Raw genomic sequence first — 23960 nt, 5'->3', positions numbered from 1 at the left:
CAGAGAGGACACTTCTACCTGCTTGTTCACTTCTCAAATCTGTGATGGCCCAGGCTGCACCAAGGCCAGAGCTGGGAGCTGGGAGCTGGGCGCTCCCTCCAGGTCTCCACGTGGGTGGCAAGGACTCAGTCTTGAGCCATCACCGCTGTCTCCCAGGTCCACGTTAGCAGGAAGCTGGGGTTGGGGTTGAAACCCAGGTCTGTGATGCGGCTCACACGTGTGTTAACCACTTGGCCAAGGGCCCACCCCAAGCTTTTATTTTGTGGTGAGCTCTCCTTATATGATTTAATAATTATTGTTTTTAGATTATTGTAAATACATGCTGTTTGCAAAAAATCTATGAAAAAGAAAAAAACCATGAAAATCACCTCGATTTCATCACCAAGAGATGCTTCATAAGCAAGCATTCGCTTAGCTCAGGCTGCACCCTGGCCACGCAGTCTGGGGAGACGTGGGGGAGCCTGCCCTGGCCACTTAGTCTGGGGAGATGTGGGGATCCCACCCTGGCCATGCAGTCTGGGGAGATGTCGGGGAACCCACCTTGGCCATGCACTGTGGGGAGACGTGGGGGAGCTCACCCTGGTCACACGCTGTGTGTAGATGTCATCGAGCCTGCCCTGGCCATGCAGTCTGGGGAGAGACGTGGGGGAGCCTGCCCTGGCCACACACTGTGGGGAGATGTGGGAGAGCCCACCCTGGCCACGCAGTCTGGGGACACATGGGAGAGCCTGCCCTGGCCACACACTGTGGGGAGATGTGGGAGAGCTCAGCCTGGCCACATAGTCTGGGGAGACGTGGGGAACCCACCCTGGCCACGCACTGTGTGGAGACGTGGTGGAGCCTGCCCTGGCCACACGCTCCGGCTGCCTGGGAGAGCCAAGGTTTCAGCGTGGGGAGGGGGGGCTGCTCTGTTGGATGACTTCCTCCATCTGCTGCTGTTCCGCACAGTGATTGCACATCTCCCCCGTGGCAGTGGGGTGCGGAGAGGTTGGTGCGGTGCTGAGGGCTGGGCTGGGTGGGCTCGGGTGTCCTCTGAGAGCGCCCACCACCCACGTCCTGAGATGCACTCCTCCTCTGTAGTGGGACCCTCCAGTCTCTAGTGTTCTCATGGTGAGAGCCACCCAGGGTCCCCAGTGCAGCAGCAGACCAGCCTTGGCCCCGGGCCGCACCCACGTCACCACTGTCCTTCTGTGTGCGGGACAGACGGTGGCCGCTGCAGGGCTGGGCGCAGGGCCCTTCCTGTCTGCCGGTCAGTTCTGGAGCCGCCCTGGCAAATATTGACCAGCTCGGCGCTCTTCTGACCCCGCTGTCCTGCCGGCTGGAGGCCACACAGTGCTGCAGGTCCTGGCCCACTCAGGGGCTTCTCCGTGAGCCTGTGAGTACTCTGAGGGCTGTGTCTGTGAGTGCTGGGAAGATCGTGAGTACTGCGCCTATGAGTACTGTGCCTGTGAGTGTCCTGAGTATTGTGTGTACTGTGTGCCTGTGAGTATTGTCAGTACCATGGGTACTGTGAGTGCTGTGCCTGTGAGTACTCTGGGTACTGTGGGCACTCTGTGCCTGTGAGTACTGTCAGTACCATGGGTACTGTGAGTGCTGTGTCTGTGAGTGCTCTGAGAACGGTCAGTACCATGGGGTTGTGAGTGTCCTGAGTAATGTGGGTACTGTGAGTAATGTGTCTGTGGGTGCTGTGAGTACTCTGGGTACTGTGTGCCTGTGAGTACTGTCAGTACCATGGGTACTGTGAGTGCTGTGTCTGTGAGTGCTCTGAGTATGGTCAGTACCGTGGGGTTGTGAGTGTCCTGAGTAATGTGGGTACTGTGAGTAATGTGTCTGTGGGTGCTGTGAGTACTCTGGGTACTGTGTGACTGTGAGTACTGTCAGTACCATGGGTACTGTGAGTGCTGTGTCTGTGAGTGCTGTGTCTGTGAGTGTCCTGAGTATGGTCAGTACCGTGGGGTTGTGAGTGTCCTGAGTAATGTGGGTACTGTGAGTAATGTGTCTGTGGGTGCTGTGAGTACTCTGGGTACTGTGGGCACTCTGTGCCTGTGAGTACTGTCAGTACCATGGGTACTGTGAGTGCTGTGCCTGTGAGTGCTCTGGGTACTGTGTACCTGTGAGTACTGTCAGTACTATGGGTACTGTGAGTGCTGTGTCTCTGAGTACTGTGGGTACTGTGTGCCTGTGAGTGTCCTGAGTAATGCGGGTACTGTGAGTACTGTGTCTGAGTACTGTGCATACTCTGGGTACTGTGCTGCACCCAAAACCCAATCAGGGCACAGAACTCGTGTCCTCCTTCTCTTTCAGTCTCTTTCCCTCCCAGTCTTTCTCCATCTCAGTGTCTCTCTCTCTCTCTCTCTCTCTCTCTCTCTCTCAATCTCTGAACCTGCCTTTCCCAATCTCTCTCTCTCGCTCGCTCTCACTTTGGCTGTAGGGATGTGCGAAGTGAATCCCCTGAAAAACAACAAAAAACAGCCATGTACTGCCTCCTCCAGATCTTAAAATAGGAACTTGAGGTTTCCATAACCGTGTATGAGAAACCTGGCCTTGTGAACACGGAGAGAGAACCCCGAGTATTCCGGGAGGTAGACCAGCAAGCAGGACGAGACGGAGGGGCAGCCCAGGGCCGAGCAGCATGCGGCTGCAGAGGACTTGTCAGGACCCTGGGTGGGGAGGTCGCACTGGGCTGGGGTCTGCGATTCGAGTCCCGCTCCTGCCTCTGGTCCCGACCCCGAGCCTCTGTCTCCCAACACGACACACACTAACCCCTGTGTCTTTGGGTCCTTCTAAGGATTCAATAACTGAAAGTCAGCCTTTCTCTAAAAGGGCTCTCTGGCCTGTGGGCAGAAGCATTCTGCACTGTGTGGGAATGCTCTGGGCCTTCCAGAACCTTCCCGCACCCAAGTCTCACCCACGAAAGCACCAGCAGCAGCCTTGGCTCCCCCTGCCCCTTCCCCCGCATTTGAGACCCGGTGATGTGAGGTATCTAAGATCCCCATCAACTTAATGAGCCCTTAGTTCAAGGGACTGCTTCCCGCCATGGAGAGCGCTCCCAGTGTCCCCCGGCATCTTTCAGGAAAGGCATTCAGAATGGGGCCAGGCCTCATCACACCCCCACCACAGCAGAAATGGGAGGAAACACCATCCCAGCCTGCCGCCGTGCCCAGGGCTCTCCGCGCTGCCTGCCACTTAATCCTTCAAGGGCCTCAGCACCCAGAGCAAGCACGGTCATCTGCATTTTGCAAAAGGAGACACCTTTGGTCAGCCGCAAACACTGAGTGACCGCTCGGCCTTGGCTCAAAGCCAGGCCCCTGGCTCATGATTTGCTCATCACTGGGGCTGGATTCTGGCCGTCCTCAGGGGTGCGGCAGGAAGGCAAGGGTGGCGAATCCTTGGAACACCCCGGCGAGGGTTCCATCACAGTCGCGTCCTTGTGCAGGGTTAGACCAGTTGTTCAAGTATCCTGCGTCTTCCAGATTCTCCACCAAAGGACGCATCTAAGTGACCCACACCAGCCGTGCTGGGGAGGGAGGACGTGGCCTGGAGGGTGCCCGAAGTACTTTGGCCAGCAAGCAAGCGTGTTTCAACAGAACAGATAACGAGGTCGCATGCGTCCCTCCCGGTCCTGGCCTTTGCTGTGGGCAGGGGACTTGGATGCCCCGGGCTGAAGGCCAGCTGCCAAAACCGACCCTCTCCCCCTGCACAGGGTTCGGGGGCCACTGGCAGGGCAACCAGTTCTCCAGTTGCTCCGAGCCACAGATGTTACAGAACAAGCTAGCAACAAGGATCCCGTGGCCAGCAGCGGTCAGCCGCCAGGCGGGGGGACACCCGGAGGGTCAATGGCCAGGGGAGCAGGAGGACGATGCTGCTCTGACTGAAGACGTCCAGGATCTAGGGGACAAAGCAGACATGTGTGACGCCATGGGAGAGGGCCCTGAGCGGGGAAGGAGGGCGCTAGCCACAGGCAGGCTGAGCAGAGAGGAGTGCTGTCCACCTGCAGGTCCCCCAGGCTGGGTCTCGCTCCCAGGACTCCTCTCGTGCCGCCCTCCAGGCTCCTCTGGCCCATTCTACACCTTAAAGCCGGAGGGATATGCGTTTGCTTGCGAGGGCTGCCTTAGCACACTGCCACACGCTGAGTGGCTTCCACAACAGCCCTTTCTGGAGCTCCAAGTCCAAGACCAAGGTGCCAGCAGGGTTGGTCCCTTCTGAGTTGTGTGAGGGAGCATCCGTTCCCAGCCTGGCTCCCAGCCCTGGGGCCTGCTGCCCGCCTGCTCCTCTGCCTGCTGCAGCCTCACCGGCCTGCATCTTCGCTCTCCCCGTGGGCGTCTCTGTGCCCCAATTTCCCCTCTGGACGAGGACACGCATCACATGCTGCGGGGACCTCCCCTGGTCCCTCCTGATTAATTACACCTGCGGTGACCCTGGTTCCAAACAAGACCACAGTGGGAGGCCCTGGGGCTTGGGACTCCAGCTGATGGGCTTTGGCCAGGCACAGTTCAGCCAGGGACAGACATCATCCCTCCATCCGTGCCTCAGTGGTTTCAGCCGCTGCACATGGCAATGTCTGTGGCTCTGGATGACAGAGGCTTGATGGAAATGGAGTCACCCGCCCTCTCCGGGGCTTCCCCATATCACTGCATCACTGTCCGTTCTCCACGTGGTCCGGGTGCTCAGCCATCACGTCCACTAATGAAAGACCCAAGAAGCAGCGGGCACCCTCCCCCTTCGGCTTCAGCGATCCCAATCCTTCCCTTATAATGGGCAAGGTCACAGTTCATGGCCGAGCCTGGGTGCAAGAGGCCAGCATCCCTCACTGTCACAGTGGCCAGGACCCTTGCTCCAAGGCGTTCGTCTGTGTGTAATCACACGTATGTGGTCGCTGTGCCAGCCAAGCTGGCTCTCGTCTCCACGAAGTCAGGAATCACGCTTCCTTCTTTAGGGTGTATTCATTTTTTATATGAAAGGCAAAGTGACAGAGAGGGAGACAGACAGACAGACAGACAGACACACAGGTCTTCTATCTGCTGGTTCACTCCCCGAATGCCTGCAACAGCCTGGACGAGGCCAGGCTAACGCTGGGAGACTGGAGCTCCATCTGGGTCTTCCACACGGGAGGCAGGGACCCAAGCACTAGAGCCGTCACGCACTGCCTCCCTGGGTGCTCATTACCAGGAAGCTGGATTGAAAGTGGAGCAGCCAGGACTCCAATCAGACACTCAGAGTGAATGCAGGTGTCCCACGGGCAGCTCTCGCACCGCAGAGCAGTGCCGGCCCCGGTACCTTCTCCCCTCTGAATACTTAGTCCCCAGGGCACTTCTTGGACCAGACAGATCCTTGAGAGTTGTAAATGATTGAAATAACTCCTGGAAGGAACCAGAAAAGAAAGAGAAAGCAAGGGAGGAGGAGGGGTGCTCACCGGCGTGTGGGGAGCTGAAGGGGTGCTGCTCTTGCTGAAGCCTTGGGAAGAAGTGACTGGGGTACTAGGCCCTCCCCCACCCCCTGGTCCCCCAGTGCACCCCACAGCACCCTGTACAGTTTGAGGGGTGGGGCTTATTGCATAATCAGTGAGGAGCCATGAAGTCGTTTATGGAAAAGAGTGATGCGTTCACCATCTTGTTCCCAGAGGATGGGGCCCGCCTGGCTGTGGCTGCTGGGTGCAGGGATCCTGGCCTCTGCCCACGGAGATAAGGGTCCGGCGGTGGCCCCGGCCCTGAGCAGCCAGCTCTCAGAACCCGCCCCTGCCTACCTCAAAGTCACGCCCACCATCACCAACTTCGCTTTGCGTTTGTACAAGCGACTCGCAGCAGACACGGCCGGGAACCTCCTCTTCTCCCCAGTGAGCATCGCCAGCACCCTGGCCATGCTGTCTCTCGGGGCCCGCCCCGACGCCCCGGCGCAGGTCCTGGAGGGCCTGGGCTTTAACCTCACCGAGACCCCCGAGGCCGACGTCCACCAGGGCTTCCAGAGCCTCATCCATACCCTGCAGCTGCCCAGCCCCAAACTTGAGCTAAAACTGGGCAACTCCTTGTTCCTGGACCAGCAGCTGAAGCCCCGGCAGCACTTCCTGGACAGCGCCAGGGAGCTGTACGGAGCGTTCGCCTTTTCTGCCAACTTCACGGACTCCGCCAGCACGGGGAGGCAGATCAACGACTACGTGAGGACACAGACGTACGGGCGAGTGCGGGACTGCCTGCAGGACTTCCACCACGACACGCTCGCCGTGCTGCTCAACCACATCTTCTTCAAAGGTGAGGCCTCGCACATGCAGAGCCCTGCCCCTCCCAGGCAAGGAAGTGCTCTCGCTCAGCGGGCGGATCGGGTGGGGAGGAGGCAGCGAGTGGACAGGTGCAAGGGGAAAAGAGGCCGCTGGGGATTCGGAGAACTGACTCGGATTCAGTCTCGCCAGTGCCTTCCCCGTCACGGTGCAGGGAGCCCAGGGGAGCCAGGGGAGTGCCGGGGCTGCAGTGGGACTGGACGGAGGACTGCAGGCTCTATCCAGGGACACTCAGAACTGCAGGGTTGTTTTTGTTAAGATTTTTTACAAATGTATTTATTTATTTGAGAAGTAGAGTTACAGAGAGATGGAGAGACAGAGAGAGAGGTCTTCCATCCACTGGTTCACTCTCTAAATGGCTGCAATGGCCAGAACTGGCTGATCCAAAGCCAGGAGCCAGGAGCTTCTTTAGGTCTGCCAGGTGGATGCAGGGACCCAAGGACTTGGGCCATCTTCTGCTTCCTGTGCTTTCCCAGGCCACAGGCAAGGAGCTGAATCAGAACAGGAGCTGCCAGGACTTGAACCAGTGCCCCAATGGGATGTTGGTGCCACAGGTGGAGGCTTAGCCCACTGTGCCTCAGCGCCAGCCCCAGAACTATGGTGTGAAGCAGTCACAACTGTTCAGAAAGATCAGTCTGGCTGCGGTCTGGAAAATTCTTTAGAGAGGCGTGGGAGTGAGAGAGAAGAGGGAGAGTTAGGTGGTTCTCTAAGTGGACCAAGGTGAGCATGAGGGGGGCTGCGATTGCAGCTCTGGCTTCAGAGTAGCATCTTGGTCATCAGCAGGATGTGGGCATGAGGGACAGGGTGACTGGCCCCCTTCTCCTGTCACCAGCGTCCTCAGGGGCTATAGTGGGGCAGATGAAGAGACACAGAGAAGACACTACACAGGCGGATGAGGCCATAATCAGCAGGCTCTGTATTCCTGAGCATCTGTGTTTCACGTTGCATTTTGCTGCCCGCGTTCTTTCTCCAGTTTGTTCTCTGAGGACTTAGGGGTGGGCAAGTGAGGAAGACGCCCTTGCCCTGCTGTGTAGCAGGCTGTGGTCTGGGAGCGGCCGGGCAGAGATGATGCACCTGCTGCTTGCAGGCACCCTGGCTGTGAAATGGAGCTGCTTAACTAAGTCGCCAAGACTACATTTCCTCATTCCTAATATGGAGATGGTTGCCTTGTTCCTTATTCTCTTTGTGATGATGTAGAGACAGCGCCTCCCACCGGAAGGAGCTTAGTGACAGGGAGCATCCGTGCTCCGTCCTCCCTGATGCTTGCATTCCCAAGAGAAAGTCAGTCGCCCAGGCGTGTGGCTTTCTGGCTGTGCGTCCAGACGTGCTCTCTGGGAACAAGTTCTCAAAGTTTGCAGGGTTTTGTGTCCTAAGCCAAGTGGAAGCATCCCTTCGACCGCTACCAGACCCGGAAGAAGGAGAGCTTCTTTGTGGACGAGAGGACCTCGGTCCACGTCCCCATGATGCGCCAGAAGGAGATGCACCGGTTCCTCTACGACCCGGAGCTGGCTTGCACCGTCCTGCAGATCGAGTACAGCGGGAACGCCCTGCTGCTGCTGGTCCTCCCAGACCCCGGGAAAATGGAGCAGGTGGAGGCGGCTGTGCGGCCCGAGACCCTGAGCAGGTGGAGCCGGCTCTTCCTGCCCAGGTGAGTGCGCAGGCCGAAGGGCTCAGGTGGACCTCGCCCAGAGGGCAGTGTCCAGCTGTGGCTGCCGCCCCGCCCTCCGCTCCCACTGTGGTCACCCCTCTGGGCCTCAGATTTTCCAGCCATTAAGTAAGGGCACGGTCCCTACCTCGCTGTGTAACAAAGTGCAGCCACAAAGATCAGCTCAAGGACAACGGCTGCATAATTGTGACACCCTCGGGAGAGCGGAAAGGCGCCTCCTCTTTTAATTCAAACATCAAAACATTACATATCAAGAAGAGCCCCATGAAAACTCAAAGTGCAGGTTTTGTGTGCACCCCAAGCTGCTCTGCATCTCCCCAGCTTCCGTTTTGTGGCCCGGTCACTGCAATTCCAGCAGCTTCTGGTCCACCTACACCCCTGCACGAGATGCCGCACCTACACCCCTGCACGAGATAGCCTCTTCCCGGGTGCAGCTTCCTTTATGGGGTGCTCTGGTTTAATGCCGCACCTACACCCCTGCACGAGATAGCCTCTTCCTGGGGTGCAGCTTCCTTTATGGGGTGCTCTGGTTTAATGCCGCACCTACACCCCTGCACGAGATAGCCTCTTCCTGGGGTACAGCTTCCTTTATGGGGTGCTCTGGTTTAATGCTGGCTCCTGAGTTCTCGTTGTCACTTGTTCACTATACACGACCCCCAAATGGCACGGCACGAGCCAACCATGTCTCTTGGTTTTCTGTGGGTTGACCGGGCTCAGCTGAGGCCCAGGGGTAAGATGGTGGCTGGGTTCCTGGCTGGGCTGGGCTGGGCTGTCTGGAAGAGGCCTGGGCTGAGCTGACTTCCGTCTCCCCGTGCAGCATCTCCACAGGCTAGCTCGGGCACAGCAGTCCAGGGTCCCAGCTACTGCCTGGCTCATCAGGGCTCTGAAGGGAAGTGCTGCAAAAGACAGGAAGTTCTCACTCTCGCTCTCTGAAGGCCTGGGCCTAGAGTAGCCCAGTGTCACTTCTGCCATAGTGTGTCGGCCAGAGCGGTCACAGGACCCACCCAGATGCAGGAGGGGGGTCACGAATGCCCCTCGAAGGCCCTCTCAATCCTCCCCTTGAAGGCACAGCCTCAGCTCATGCCCACAGGGGTCTTCTCGAGGGTCCTACCCACACTGGGTCCCAGGGGTGGAGAGAGGGGGTTTTGGATTTGGGCAGAGATTAAAGCATTAAGCAAAAGAGACCGGGTCCGGGGGAGAGGCCAGGATGTACGGGCTTATCCCTGGGACCTGGGCTCTGCATAGCCTTTGCTGGCTGCTGGCTCCAGCTGCTCCCAGCCCCACCGTCTCCGGCTCCTTGGAGGTGACCCTACTCTTTCTGGCCATGACAGAACGGAGTGTCACAGAATCTTCTGGACTAGTAGATTCCCCCTCATTTCTTCTCACGTTGAATTTCCAAAAGCAAAACCAACCCAAGTGACGCTTCTAAATCGTCCTGACACGGAGTGCTGCGTGTCCCCGAGGTTCCGACTCGGCCAGGCTTCCTCCAGGAAGTTGTGTCCCCTGCACCCTGTTCATTAGTCATTCACGTTGGTTAAGTGCCTACTGTGTGTCGGCCTCCTGAACACCTACTGGGTGTTGAGCGCTTACCACACTCTGCTCCATTAGACTCAATTCGACACCCGTCTGCCCGTCAATGGCCTGGGCCCCGCCCACACGAGGGGTGCCAGGGGCAGTTTCAGACAAGTCAAGGCATTCTTCCGCCTCTCTTAGCCTCTGGGCTCCCGTGCTGCCCGGGAGCATCCCTGGCCATGACAGCAGTTCTCTAGGCTGAATTCAAATGGCGAGTCTGAGTTCAGCAGAGGCAGCCATGTCCAAGTTGGTTAGGAACTCATCAGGCGCGGGGGTGCCCAACGGTAGTTGGGGAGAAGACTACTCCCCGGAAGACAGGACAGACCTGCTCCGGGCCAGGAGCAGCGTCCGACTTCACCCAAGGACTGCGGTGAGCCGAGGGCCACCCGGAGGCGATGGGGGCTGAGCCCATCAGACATCCTGGCTCCACAGCGCTGCAGTGCTCACCCCTGTACCACTTTGCAAAGGAGGGAACAGACGCTCCGGCAGGCGGGAGGCGATGGTGGCTTGTCCTGGGGTCGCCAGTAGATGGGCTCGGGATACAGTTCAGAGGTGGAGCCAGTGAACCAAGCAGGGAAGTGGGAAAATAGTAGCGTATTTACGGCTGATGCTCATTATGGGATTCGATCCGTCCAGCCAGCGCGCGACACCCAAAAGCCCCGCGTAAAAGCAACGAAGAGGCTGAAGACACACAGGTGTGCCAGACCTCTCCTGAGTGCGGAGAGTAGGGCTCTCTGGGCCCGGGGAGTGGGATGCCCTGCTGTGCAGGCAGTGGCGTGGGAAGCCCACCGATCAGCCCTCAGGCCAGGAGACGCCCCTCCCCCAGAGCAGACTTAATGAAGCAGCACCGTGTCTCTGTCTCACCCCGTCTCCAGTCTGTTGGATTTGCATTTGCCTCGGTTTTCAATTTCTGGAACATATAACCTGGAAGAGATCCTTCCCAAAATCGGTCTCCCCAATGTCTTGGGTCTGGAAGCCGACTTGTCGGGCATCACGGGGCAGCTCAACACGACCTTCTCCAGGGTAAGGAGGTGAACGCGGACGGTGCGGCCGGGGGCGCCAGGTCCTTCTCTTCCCACACAGGTGTGTGAGAGTCAGGTGCCCCATTCTCTTTCCCATTTTGCTTCCTTCATGCCATCTCCTTCAAGGCTTGTTTTTCACGCACAGTTCCCTGTCCATCTCCCCTGCTTTTGGACCTCCACATTCTACAGAGCAGGAATAGGGGATTCTGTCCACTTGGGAAACACCATGGAGCGAGCGTTTCCCCAGGGGAGGGAGGGCTTTGTCTTGTCCCTGGTGCTTCCTCCAGGGCAGCCGTGCAGCCGCACCGTTGTACTGTCGAGGGCACTGGAGCACGAGCGAGCCGCGCAGCGCCCACAGCTCACTGCTTCTCTACCATTCCTCTTCCAGGACGGAGGCGAGGCAGCACCTGGGCCACAGATCTGTTTCTCACGGGGGATAAAGGAGAGGCCTCACTTGGGACACACCCCTCCCACGACAGGGGAAACAAGGAAACACGTGCGAGGGCTGTTAGCATTCTCCCCACCTGGGACCTATGCCATGGCTACGCACGTGCCACTGGCCAACCCAGGTCCCCTAATCAAGACGCTTGTCACCAAGGAGGGGCTGCGTCCCCCCACCCCCCAGTCCTGTGGTGGAATGGGCAAGGCTTGAAGGGAGGGGGGAGTGACTATTTGGGAAGAGTGATGCAGTCTCCAAGCGAGAGGCAGCAAAGGCCCCGAGGTTTGCTTTCCCTTTGGGGTTCAGGGTGGTGTTGGACGTTGCCATTTGAGCCACGGTTGGGGGCTTCCTAAGAGAGGTGTTTTGTCATTTATTTGGGAAAGGCAGTCAAGGGCTTGATGTGCAGCCAAGGCAATAGGGAGATGATCGTGTGTGTGTGCGTGTCTGCACGCGTGTGTTCACGTGTGCTTGTCTGTGTGTGTGCATATGTTGGGATGCTGGATCAGAGGGAAAAGAAGTAGTTTAGCTTTTGAAGGGATTTCTTTCAGGACGACTTCCACTGCTAGGTTTACCGTTTCACAGAGCTTCTCAGAGGTGAAAGAGCCGGCAGGGTCAATGTCCATCCCGCTTCCGCCTCCTTTCTTTCAGGGCACTGAGGGAAGGTCGGTTCTAGAAAGGGGAGCAGGGAGCAGGGCAGGTGTCACGGCTGCGCCTCGTATGGCCTGGGACGCCCCAGCCCATATCAGAGTGCCGGGTGCAGATCCTGCCTCTGCCGCCAATTCCAGCTCCCTGCTCACGCACACCCCGGAAGGCAGCAGGTGCCGGCTCGAGGGGAACTCAGATGGAGCCCTGGGCACCTGGGTTTAGCTTGGCCCTGGTTTTTGTGGGCATTTGGACAGTGAACCAGTGGGTGGCAGCTTTCTCTGTCCCCCTCTCTCTATATGTATCTCTGTCTCTCAAATGCACCTATGAATGTTTTAAGGAAGATGGGGCCAGGGAGGAGTCCCTTGCCTGGAGGCGATGGAGGCTGAGCCCATCGGACATCCTGGCTCCACTGAGCTTGCCTGGGCCCGTGACTTGGTCTGAGCAAGACAAGGACCTGACGTGCAGGGGCGCTAGGTGCAGCTCCTAGCAGAAGGTGATAGCCTGGCCTGTGCCACGTGAGCCGGGCTTGAGCAGTGCTTGTAGAACCTGCCGCTGGCCTCTGCAGCCCGGGGCACACCCAGGCAGCTCTGCTCAGGCCCTTTGCCTCCCGTTAGAGTGATGGGCACAGTCAGGGCGAGCTCTGGGAACCTGGAGGAGGGAAAGTTTGGAGAGAGGGGGCTGGAGGAGGCAGGCGGGGCCACAGGGGCCCACCAGGGGGCGCTGTCTCCACCTCTCCGGTGCTGCAGAAGGCAGCAGCTGCCCCTTGCAGTCCCCTGAACTGATGCTGGCTCCGTCCCTCTTCTCTCTGCTTCCAGGTGTCGCACAAGGCGGTGGTGGACATGAATGAGAAGGGCACCGAGGCAGGGGCTGCCACAGGCGTCCTCTCCCAGCCCCCAGCCCTCAGTGCACCATCGGCACCGGCTTCGCATTTCAACAGGCCCTTCCTGCTGCTCCTCTGGGAGACGACCACACAGAGCTTGCTGCTCCTGGGCAAGATCGTCAACCCGGCTGCAGGGTGACCGGGGTGGGAGGCCAGGGCCTGACTCGCTTATCTCTCCCCCTGCCAAACGGAAGGCCAGCGCCAGCCTGCGGCGCGGGGCTGCACCAGAGCAGGGAGTCTAATAAAGCTGGCCTTGGGCTCTGTGCACGCCGGGGAGCGGTGTTTGCAAGGGAGGGGCCAGCGTCCAGGGCCGGACAGGACCCACACTGTGATCATCTCACGTCTGACGTCAGCTGGCTGGCAGAGGGAGAGACAACAGGAGCCCTTGTGTTATGGCCTCCTGGGAGACGCCCACCACGGCCACCACTGCAGCAGACGTTTGCTGAGCGTCCCTTGGGTAAGGGGCCCAGCAAATAGCACAGGGAACATCGGGTGCAGTGGCTGCTCTGGAGTGGCAGCCCAGGGAGGCTGTCCTGAGGTGGCATGGCCCAGACGTCAGGGGCTAGAGATGGGGCTGGGCCTGGAGCCAGGGCTGCAGACCACGTCCCATGAAGAGGGCGGGTACAGGATGGGCCAGCACAAGGGAGATTGGCAGGAAGAGAGCATCGGAGCCCAGGGCGACCTCAACAGAGGGAGACGGAGGATGACTGGCATGGGCAGAAGCATGGGCAGCCCTGTGAACTTGGAAGGCAGGCCCCACTGGGCCAGGCAGCCTCTGCAGGGGGTCTGCAGCTCCTCCAAGTGGGTCCCTCCATCTGAAGTCTCTCTGAAACTAGTGGGAGAGGCAGAAGGGACCTTGCCCAGGTGCATGCCATGGGCACGCCAAGGCCTTCTGAGCTCGCCATTGTGTGAGATGCCCCTGGGCTGATACGCTTTGGCTCTCCAGGCAGCAGAGAGAAGGGGTTTTGCTTGGTCTTTATTCACAGAGGTGTTAAATAGCAGTCTGCTCCAAAGATTGTAGGAGGGCAGGGAGCTAGAGACACCTGTCCCACGCGGATTCACAGCCCTGCCTCTCCCAGTTCCCAGGGGTGAGGTACGAGCATGGCACCAAAGAACAGCGGGAGGCCAAGGTTTGGTATGCAGTGGCTGTGACCTTGAGCCAAGGTCATTCACAAAACCTTGGTCATCTGACATATCCCTGAGACCCCAACCCAAATCTTGGCTCTTACCGCTCAGATGATCTACAGTAGGAAGCCAGTGGCAGGTGGGGGATGGACAGGGCGTGATTCGGAGATGTGCCAGCAAGCAGGGTGAAAGGGTTGTTTGCCGCAGCACCTGTAAGGAAGCAAGTGCGCCCCCTGGCGTTAGGGAGGAGGGGATCCAGACTGCCTCCACGGCTCTGGCAGCACCGACTCCCCCTGTACTTACATGGAGGTGGCAGGAAGTGACTGAGCCACTAGAACAGTGCGCAGCATGGATGAGGAGAGAGAGACCGCGAGAAGAGCCCAGGGACTCTGCTCCCACAGACAGAAGGGTCCCCCACAGGCAGCTCATGAGCCTCTGATTGGGAACGTCCATGAAAGGTTCCGGCCACTACAGGGTTAAGTGATGATGCCTCTGTGGTAGGGTGAACTCTGTTTGAGGGAAGTGTCCGGGTCCCCGTTCCCGGGATGGCTCAGCCTAGGTCTCAGCACACGCCTTTCGATAGAGAGAGGCAATGAGAGGAAAAGATGTGGGCCCCACGGCCACCGCCCGGCATCCAGGGCTGGCCCTGCCCTGCTGGTAACAAGGGCCACTGATGCACGCTAGAAACAGTCTGTGGCCCACAGGTGCCAGGGGAAAGACAGGGCTCCCAGGTAAACTTGAATTTTAGATCGACAACAAATAATCAATCGTTCAGTGTAAGCACACCCCACGCAATATTGGTGTTACACTAAAAACATCTGTTGTGTGTCTCATGTTCAAGTTAACAGAGTGTCGTATTTTTCCCTGCTAACCCTGGCGACCCGGGGAGGGGTCTGCACAGCTGGCAGCAAGGGGGTGTGGAAAGGAAGTCCCACAAAGCCGGAGGTCAGCCTGCCCAGGGCATCTGGGCACCCCGAGGAGCCATGTGGGTCAAAGCAGGGTTCAGGCCAGAGCCCACTTGCGAGCCAGCTCCCTGCTGAAGCACCTGGGAAGCAGCAGCAGATGGCCCAAGGGCTTGAGTCCTTGCTCCTATGGGGGCGACCCGGATGGAGATCCCGGCTCCTGACTCTGGCCTGACCCAGCCCCAACTTCTGTAGCCATTTGGGGAGCGAACCAGCTGATGGAAGTCCTCTCCCCACCCCCTCTGTACTCGGGCTTACAGCTAAATATATAAACACATCTTCCTGAAAGGAAGTTCAGAGGAGAAATCTCAGGTTGAGCCGTGTCGGGATCCTGCTGTCTGTGGTGTGAATGAGTCCACACTGGCCGAGAGATACAGCCACACGGCTCGGTGGTAGCCATCGCCGCGGCAGACGCCAGGCCGCTGTCCAAACTGAGTGAGGCCAGAGGCCCCAGCTGAGAGGCTGCTGACCACAGACCGCGTGAGCCTGGCTTGAACCGCCTGGTTGAGTGGTTGTGCAGGAGGTGACTGACAGTGACACACCCTGGTGGTGTCTGTGTGTGTACATATGTGAGTGTGTGTGCGTGCAGGTGTGTGAGTGTGGGTGTGCGTGCGTGTGTATACATGTGTGTATGTGTGCATACATACGTGTGTGCATGGGTGCATGGGTGTGTGTGCATGTGTGTGTATGTGTGAGTGTGTGAGTGTGTGTGAGCGCGAGTAGGAACTTGCAGAGGAGAGAGCTGCGTGGCTCCAGGGGATACTGAGTGCCAGGTTCATCTGCGGCCGCCCCCCCACCTCCTCAGGGCCTGGAGCAGCAGGTGCTGAGCACCTGCCCCGTGCCTGTCCCAGGGAGCCCGGCAGCCCCAAGCCCCGCTGTCCAAACCTACTCGTCTGGCTGCTTCCCAGGAACTGTTTCCGGGCGTCCCCGGTTCCCGTCGTGCAGGCAGATCGCACGGTGTGCGTTCCAGGAGCCGAATTGCGCAGTTGCTGGGTGGCTCAGAGCTTCTGTCTCTTACCGGACAGGCAGAGGACAGTGGCAGCCATAGCAAGGCTTGTGGGACTGAACGAGAGAAAGCACACGGAGTGTTGGCAAGGGGCCTGACGCGCACTCAGCGCTCCCAGGATTTGCTGTTCAGCTCATTAGTAAAATGAGGCTTTAAGATTTCCATTCTGGGGCCAGCACTGTGGCATACGGGTAAAGCCACCATCTGCAGTGCCAGCATCCCATATGGGGGCCAGTTCGAGTCCCGGCTGCTCCACTTCCAATCCAGTTCTCTGCTATGGCCTGGGAAAGCAGTAGAAGATGACCCAAGTCCTTGGCCCCTGCACCCATGTGGGAGACCTGGAAGAAGCTCCTGGCTTTTGGCTTCGGATCGGCACAGCTCTGGCTGTTGCAGCCAACTAGGGAGTGAAACAGTGGACAGAAGACCTCTCTCTCTCTCTCTCTGCCTCGTCTTCTTTCTCTGTGTAAACCTGACTTTCAAATAAATAAATAAATCTTTTAAAAAAAAGACTCCCATTCCACAGAAGGCAACAGAGGCACAGAAAGTGCAAAGAACTTGCTGCAGTCACATAGTAAACAGGGAGCTGGGCTGTCAGGACAGGTGCACTTACACACATGCACACACGTGTGCACACAGACAGTACACGCATAGCACACGCACACACCCACACAAACATGCACACATAACACACACATACACATGATACACACGTCCATGTATGATATGTACTATACATGTATGTGCACACAGGTGCACATGCATTAAAGCACACATGCATAGATACATACACGCGTGTGCACACAAATGCACAGATACCCATATGTGCACTCATGCATGTACTCTGGGGCTGGTAATTGTACAACCATTATTTCCTTTTTTAAAATATTTATTTATTTTATTTGAAAGGCACAGTAACCGAAGGGCAGAGGCAGAGGGAGAGGGAGAGAGAGGTCTTCCATCCACTGTTTCACTCCCCAGATGGCTGCAACAGCCAGAGCTGTGCCGATCCAAAGCCAGGAGCCAGGAGCTTCTTCCAGGTCTCCCACATGGGTGCAGGGGCCCAAGGACTTGGGTCATCTTCTACTGCTTTCCCAGGCCATAGCAGAGAGCTGGATCGGAAGTGGAGCAGCTGGGACTCGAATGGGCACCCATATGGGATGCTGGCACTGCAGGCGGCGGCTTTACCCGCTAGGCCACAGCGCTGGCCCCCATCCATTACATCTTTTCTCCTGGCCCCACCCCCTCCACAAGTCTGCAGTGACGCTGGTGGCCTCCTATGAGGCCCAGAATACAAAGGTAAAAATCCAACAAAAATGATTGAAAACTCTGATAAAATAAGCTGCCAGCAGTTTAGAACAAGCTCTAATGTATTTAAATGTTTTTTATTTGAATATTATACTTTATTCTTACATTTTACAGAAAATCAGTGTCAGAAAAACACTGTAAAGTGTGGAATGTGATTTTAGCTCAGAGAATTCCAGAGGAGCTCCTGAAATGCCCCTGGGTCTGCGCCCGCAGAGGGCTTGCTCTGGCTGATCTGGACGGCAAACTGTCGTCTTCAGAAGGGAGATCCGCCCCCACGCAGCCCCCTCTGCTTGCCTGGCCCTCACCCCAGTTCTCTGAGCTATTCTTGCTTCTGACGGCTCCGTTCCAGGACCTTGCCCACAAGTATGACACACATCACCCAGATAGTGAGCCTGGTCTGGCTCCTGTTCGCAAGTCCTGTCCACCTCGAGGTGGGTCCTCAGCCAGTGGCACGTGGCCACTGCAAGGGCGTAGCCTCAGCTCCCTGAACCGGAGCCTCGGCCTGTGTCCTGGGCTCTCCCCCAGGCCACTCACCATGCACCAGCCCCCCGCGAGGGGGTAACGCAGCCAAAGGGTTCGACTCTCAGCGTAGGTGGGAGTTTTGCTCCACCATAACCTCGCCTTTCGGGAACAACCAGTGTTCAGAGTTTGGTTAAAAACTAATGAACTCACAAGAGCAAACAACGAATGACAAGCCAGAATTAAGCAAATAAAATAAACCCACCATTTCCGATCATGAGAGAAGAAGTAACTGGAATTAACCTTCCCACTGAGGACAGCGCATGTCTGAATTAACTACATCTTCCTTAAAGCATTGAAAAGCTCATGGAACGATGAGCTTTTTTTTTGGGTAAGTTCCCAGCGAGGACAAACATTTAGGAAAGTGCGCTGGTGACCTGCCGGTGCAGAAGAGCCCGGTGCTTACACAAAACAAAGAAGTCGCGTACTGACAGCTGAAAGCGTGGCAAACCCTGGAACATGCGCTTCGCTGGAGGACATGCCCAGATGCTGGGTGAAGACCCCCAGCAAGTGCCGGTGCAATCCCACGCACAGGGAGCTGGCAGGTGCAGGCTGACACAGCACATCGGTGGCGGCCTGGGATGCGGCGGCTACACCAGAGAACGTTAGCAGGTGGGGAGGGGTCTTGGCTCTGTGCTCATTCTACTGATGTGGTGAGAGAATTTTGGACAGCATTCTTCTGATGAAATGCAATCTTTGAAGATCAAAGCGGGACACATGTCAGAAACACTGCTCTGGGCCCCGAGTGCTAGGATGGAGATGCGCAGGGCCCAGAGGGAGGCAGGGAGGCTGTGACAACCCCAGTGGTGACCCAGGGAGAGCTGCCAGCTCTCTGCTGGGGTTTTACCTGCGTGAGCTCCCAGGGGTCCCGCACACACCCTGAAGAGGTCCGTGTTATCACCACCGTGTTTTCCAGAGAGAAAACTCAGGCTTGGGGAGGCCGTGTAACTTGGCAAGACAACCACGCCCGCTGATACCTGCAGCTGAGGCTCAGACAACCATCCACTGGAAACCTCATGCAGTCGTCCAGATGGGACTTGATGAAGACAGCAAAAGCGAGCGTGTGGAGGAGGAGATGGACAAGAGAGAAGCGGAGGGTGGAACGCCCCGACTGTGGGGGGCCGGGAGGCCGGGGGGCTCTGGGTCTCTGGCTTGTGCAGAGGGGTGGAAGCAGAGCTGCTCGTGGACATGTCAAACTCAACAAGAGGCTGGGGTCGGGGAGCTGGGGCTCAGCTCCTGACCACTCTGCGCTAGGTAGTCGGAAATGCGTTTATCACAGGCCTAGCAGCTGGATTACATCCCACACTGCAAATGCTCCCCACCACGCACTGAGCTCAGTTTATCTGTCGCTGAGAGTCCAGGTGCCGGTGGCTGGTTATTTTTATAGTGTTTAATCCAACAGCCTATGAAGGCCCTCCAAAAAGTGCATGGAAAATGGAATGAAAACATAAGTTGGTTTGGATGCTAAATTTTTTTTTTTTTTTGAAATCTAGGCGTAAAAAGAGTCTTCAAAAAGTTCATGGAAATGCATATTATGAAAAAACTATGCAAGAATTTCAAACTTTTTTGTACTAAATTAAAATTACCTTTGAAATTTTGATTTGAAAGGGAGAGTTGGAGAGACAGACCGATGAGGGAGCTCCCATCAGCTTGTCCATTCCCTCAACGCCCACAGTGGCTGAGCCTGGAGCCTGGAGCCATCAACTATGTCATAGGAAACAACTAGAAAACCTTGACTAAAAGAAAATTCTTGGGTCTGGCACTGTGGCGCACAGGTTAAAGCCCTGGCCTGCAGCACCGGCATCCCATATGGGTGCCAGTTCGAGTCCCAGCCGATCTACTTCCGAAACAGCTCTCTGCTATGGCCTGGGAAAGCAGTAGAAGATGGCCCAAGTCCTTGGGCTCCTTCCCCTGCACAGGAGACCCGGAAGAAGCTCCTGGCTCCTGGCTTCAGATCAGCTCAGCTCTGGCCATTGCGGCCGTTTGGGGAGTGAACCAGCGGATGGAAGACCTCTCTCTCTCTGGCTCTACCTCTCTCTCTCTGTCTTTCAAATAAATAAATCTTAAAAAAAAATTCTTAAAAGCAATCTTAATTACCTGGACATTGTAAGACCCCTTAAGCAGGCGTCCCACAAACTGGACCCCAGAAACACAGACTCCACTCCAATCGATGCAAAGGCAAGAGGAAAGTTTATTTCATTTGCAAATGGGCCATCTCAGCAGCACCCTCTAGTAAGGTGCAGAGAGAGAGCGGCCTCGAACAATAGCTTTACAGAGTATTTAAAACTAAAAACCACAGTATTAGCATACTTAATTGTGTTACAATTCTATTGGGCAAGCTACAGGTTACTAGCATTTTATTGGGTAAGTTAATGGTTGCTAGGTAAGGGGCTTGGGATGGGGGTCACGGGCAGTTTCTTCTTATCAGCTGAAGCAAGCAAGGACGAGGATGGCAGTAAAACAGTAAACCCTTGGTATGTCACAAGATAAAGGGTTGGAGACTTTTCGTTCTTCTTTGTTCTCTAAAAATAACACATGTTTTGCAAGCCTAGCCATTATACAGAAGCAAAAAATGCGGTTAGCGTTAACCTTAGTTTCTCCATCTTGTCTCAGTCACAGAACCTTGTTGTAACTCTTTTCCGGGCTCCTGCAAGTGTTATCGCGTGAGACAGTTACACAGAGCAGTTTCACAAGGCAGTTTCCCAAGGTTATTCTGCAAGCAGGTGGAGACACAGTTATCTTAAGAAATGGCTACTGTCAGCAGCCAAACTTTTTTAACCCTTGCTAAAATTATTTTAATATTTACTTTTAGCAGGGGTCTTATAGACATGAGCAGGAAAAACAAAGCTCTCGGCTGCCCAGTGCATGTAAAAGGTGAGAGCTCGGTTTTGACAGCTGTGTGGCTGCGGGGGGTGGGGCAGAAGCCCACCGGCGGGCAGCTGTGTGCCTGTGTTTCTCCATGCAGAGGAGCCACGTTGTTCCTTAGATCTTACCTGGGCATCTCTGCCCACCACGTGACACATGCACCAACACAGAACAGGCGTGCAATCAGCCTTAGCCAGCGCCTTGCCACGGGTCACAGGGGCAGAGCCTGGCCAAGAACAAGCCTCTGTGGGAGGGTGGGATGCCGGTGGTCTGCAGGGGACGTGGAAGGGGACCCCCTGGTGGTGCACAGAATCTGGCACCGGGTGGCTGGAGCCAGCAGGCCTTCTCTCCACATGTCGCGTCGCGGTCCTCACCAGCCTGGTTCCCGACATCCTTTGCTTTCTGTTTCCCTGAGCCTTCCGGCACAGGGAGGTCTTTCATGCAGGCAGCATGGGTGGGAACCACTGGAGACACCCCAGTTCCCCCTTGAAGCCCGGCGTGGTGATGCGCCCTGCGCCAGGACCCACAGACCTGGCAGGGAGGGTGGAACTGAGCCACTGACTCTGGCCCTGGGCCCTCGACATTTGTAAAATCCCTTGGGCTGGGTTCCCTGGTGCTGGTGGTTAGCAATCAAGGAAGGTGTGGACTTGTCGCCCGCTAACACCTTGAGCAGCCCGCAGTCTCTGTCAGGACTCTCTTCCTGGATACCTAAAGCTTCCGGGGCACTTGGTATTAGCGAAGTTACTTTTCGTGCTTTTAGTTACATTCCGGGGAGAGGCCCTCACCAGCCGCCCTGAACTGCCCACACCCCTCTGCAAGGGCAGTGCCTGGGGGGACGGGCAGAGAGTGTCCAGAGGCCGCCTTCCTCAGCTGCTGAGGTCTCTGCCCCCGGAGGAGCTCAGTCAAGCCTCATTACGCTCCCACGCGATGTGCGATGCAGGCCTGCGTGTACCCGTGCTCGCCTCTGCTGTGACGACAAGGACTCCCCTCCTGCATTTTCATTTCCCCTAAAATAAAAGATGCTCTTCTCCCCTTGTCCTGGGAGCTACAGCCTTGGAACGATACCCCGTGGTCTTTATATTTGGTGCAAATGAGTGGCTCTCTATGACTTTCTGTGATGCCTACTTTCGGTGGAGGCTGGATTTCCATGCACCGAGAAGGTCGCTCTGGCTGAGTAGCTCCTCGACAAAGTCCGTGACAGGCTGGGCCAAGGAGCCAGGGGGCTCTGGAGCTGGCTGGTGCCGCTTGCTGAGTTCACTGGCAGCCAAACCAGACGCCGGGAGGTCCGGAGAGCAATGCCTCTGTCCCTTCCACTGCGCCCTTCCCCACCACGTCTCCAGAGAACTGGGCCCACTGTGCCCAGGCAGGGAGGCATTTAAATGTCGTGTGCTTGATTCATGTGTGAGTGTGTGTGTGCATGCGTGTGCATGTACGTGCTAAGCGTGTGAAACTCTCTGCGCTGCCTCACGGCCTGTTTCAGGACAGGTCTAGCCTGCGAAGCCCAGGGGATGGAGACTGCCAGTGTTCACGGGATTCACGCAGGTCAGGGGTGCGCCTGGCTGTAGACCAAAGGTCTCTGTGCAAGAACTCTTCAGATTACGACTTCCTATTGGGAGAACACGGGAGACGCTGTGTGGTGGAATGAGAAGGCCATGCCAAGATGGCCGCTGGCAAGCGATTGTCAGTTACTCAGGAATGGCTTTGAAACCCACCTAGCAACGGAGCCTGCCTGGCAACAGGCTGTGATTGGATGGCTTTGGAAACTGCCTGGCAACAGGCTGTGATTGGTTGGGGCATAGACCACCCCTTGACCGGATTAGCTGGTCTTGGCTATATAAGCTGCTGTACTAACTGAAATAAACGAGTCTGTGGGAGTCCTTGATGTACAAATTTTTTGTTAAAAAAAAAAAGATTCTGAAAGACTGGAATTTTTCGCGTCCCTGTGGCTGGCAGATATGTGGTTTGTTTCTGATGACGACAGTGTAATGAGCCCATTGCAGGGGGACATTGCGCTGGCGGTTTTGGTCGATTATTCCTGTGTTTGGGTGTGCCCACATTCCTGCGCAATCCAAAATCATGGAAACCTGCTGCAAGACTTCCCTGAGCTCTAGATGAACAAACTGCTTGTTGGAAGCAAAGTCACAGCTCAGAGGGGTTCCACCCTAGGTGCTGGACGACCAGCATGGTTGTCACAGGGAGTGACCCACCGAGGCCGGGGTCCCCAGAGCAGGCAGGCGGTGTGAGCAGAGTTAGAGCTGCTGAACACGCCGCCGCCGGGGAGCGGTTGGCGGGCAGGACAGTGGCCGTGTGGCCTGCAGTCAGAGGCATGCTCACACCTGCACTGTCTTCTCCGTGAGGCTGAGCTTTCTCCCCATGATCCAGCGGCTTTCCCAGGTGCGTGATTTGCATTTCTGGGCAGAGCTGGGAGCCTGCACTGCCCTTAGCTTTGGGACTTGCCTAGTGCCCTGGGACCACCCTCTACAGTGACTAAATATGAGGCCTAACACTAAACAGGGGCCTTGGTGGTACTGTGGTTGCACCTGAAAGGTGTTCTTTAGATGCACAGACGTTGGATTCCAGCATCTTCCTATATCAACGAGGCTAACAGAGCCATGCTTGAAACCAGTCCATGGGGATTCCCACCTCCAGGGAGACCTCCAGGATACGTCTCTGGTGCAAACTGCAAGAGGACGTGTGAACCAGGAGCTGTACCAGGGCCAAGGCTAAATAAAGTGTGGCCTGGCCCTAGTGTACCCCATGTTCGTGTGGTGATGCAAACCCAGAAAACAGGGAATGTTGGGGGGTCTCCGGGGCAAACCTCCGATGACCACGTAAACCCCGGAGAAGCGCTCGGCTGCCCATCTGCAGAGCGAAAAGACACCGTGGGCTCACCACGGCACAGCAACGCCAGCGGCGCTGCCCGGGAGACCGAACTAACCCATCGCCTGGAGGACAAGTGCTGCGCACGCGCACGAGGGAGACCGCGCCCGGCCATCGAACCCAGCTCTCCGCCCAGCCCTGGCAGCAGCACGTTCATGGAAAACGGAAGCAAAGGGTAACTTTATGTTTCTGAAGTCCATGCATAGCTTCTGTTCCGTGCATTTTACCCAAGCTTGAAGAAGGCCCCTTGCACATGCCGATGCCAGCGTGTCCCATGGTCCCCCAGCCAGGAAGCCACCGAGCAGGGTCCTAGCCCGCGCTGCCCGGCTCCGTCGTGGACGCTTCTCCACTCCATCAGGCGCCTCCTGAGGATCTGGGTAACAGAGCTCCCCGGAGGTCACCTTCTTAAAAGACCCTGAAGGAAACTGCGTGCTTAGACAGTGCACCTTCTGTTTGGTCATAGCACACAAAAGCTCCCGTTCTTCGGAAGGCCACCTGTTCTTGTGCAGACACGAACAGTACACGAGACTCCGGAGAACAGGTCTCGGCGGCCCCACCACTAAATCCGCATTCCAGGAGCGTACTGGTTTGTCTCCTTCCAGAACCTTCCATGCACAGGTTCCACTTTCTGTACGTATAGGCTGATACCCTACAGCTGCACCGTGAGCTGCTTTGCTCTCTTCCTTCTTAGTGTTCAAACCAAAATACCAACAGAGAGGGCACAAAAGAAAGAGAAAGGAAGCCAGCATTTATTGAGTGTCTACTGTATGCCCATCCTCTCCATGCATTCATTTATTCCACCT

General features: G+C 56.7%; 1 protein-coding gene across 3 annotated transcripts; it reads left to right on the top strand.

Moving 5' to 3' along the window:
* Positions 1-1240: 1240 nt before the first annotated feature.
* Positions 1241-12762, top strand: SERPINA11 (serpin family A member 11). Of its 3 annotated transcripts, none has more exons than XM_062181468.1 (5): positions 1241-1375; positions 5621-6245; positions 7646-7919; positions 10385-10532; positions 12431-12762. In XM_062181468.1, exons 2-5 carry the CDS (start codon positions 5624-5626, stop codon positions 12632-12634), a joined length of 1248 nt encoding a protein of 415 aa, XP_062037452.1. In that variant the 5' UTR covers positions 1241-1375; positions 5621-5623; the 3' UTR covers positions 12635-12762. The 3 variants fall into 3 exon arrangements, with proteins under 3 accessions (XP_062037452.1, XP_062037454.1, XP_062037453.1); XM_062181470.1 differs by having other exon boundaries at positions 1241-1447; XM_062181469.1 differs by lacking the exon at positions 1241-1375 and adding an exon at positions 1399-1417.
* Positions 12763-23960: the final 11198 nt, after the last annotated feature.

This window comes from Lepus europaeus, chromosome 22 (genome assembly GCF_033115175.1).
Source record: "Lepus europaeus isolate LE1 chromosome 22, mLepTim1.pri, whole genome shotgun sequence".
In the NCBI taxonomy this organism is placed as follows: domain Eukaryota; kingdom Metazoa; phylum Chordata; class Mammalia; order Lagomorpha; family Leporidae; genus Lepus; species Lepus europaeus.
Note: the sequence above shows the minus strand (reverse complement) of the source record. Positions and strands in the feature narration are given on the sequence as shown.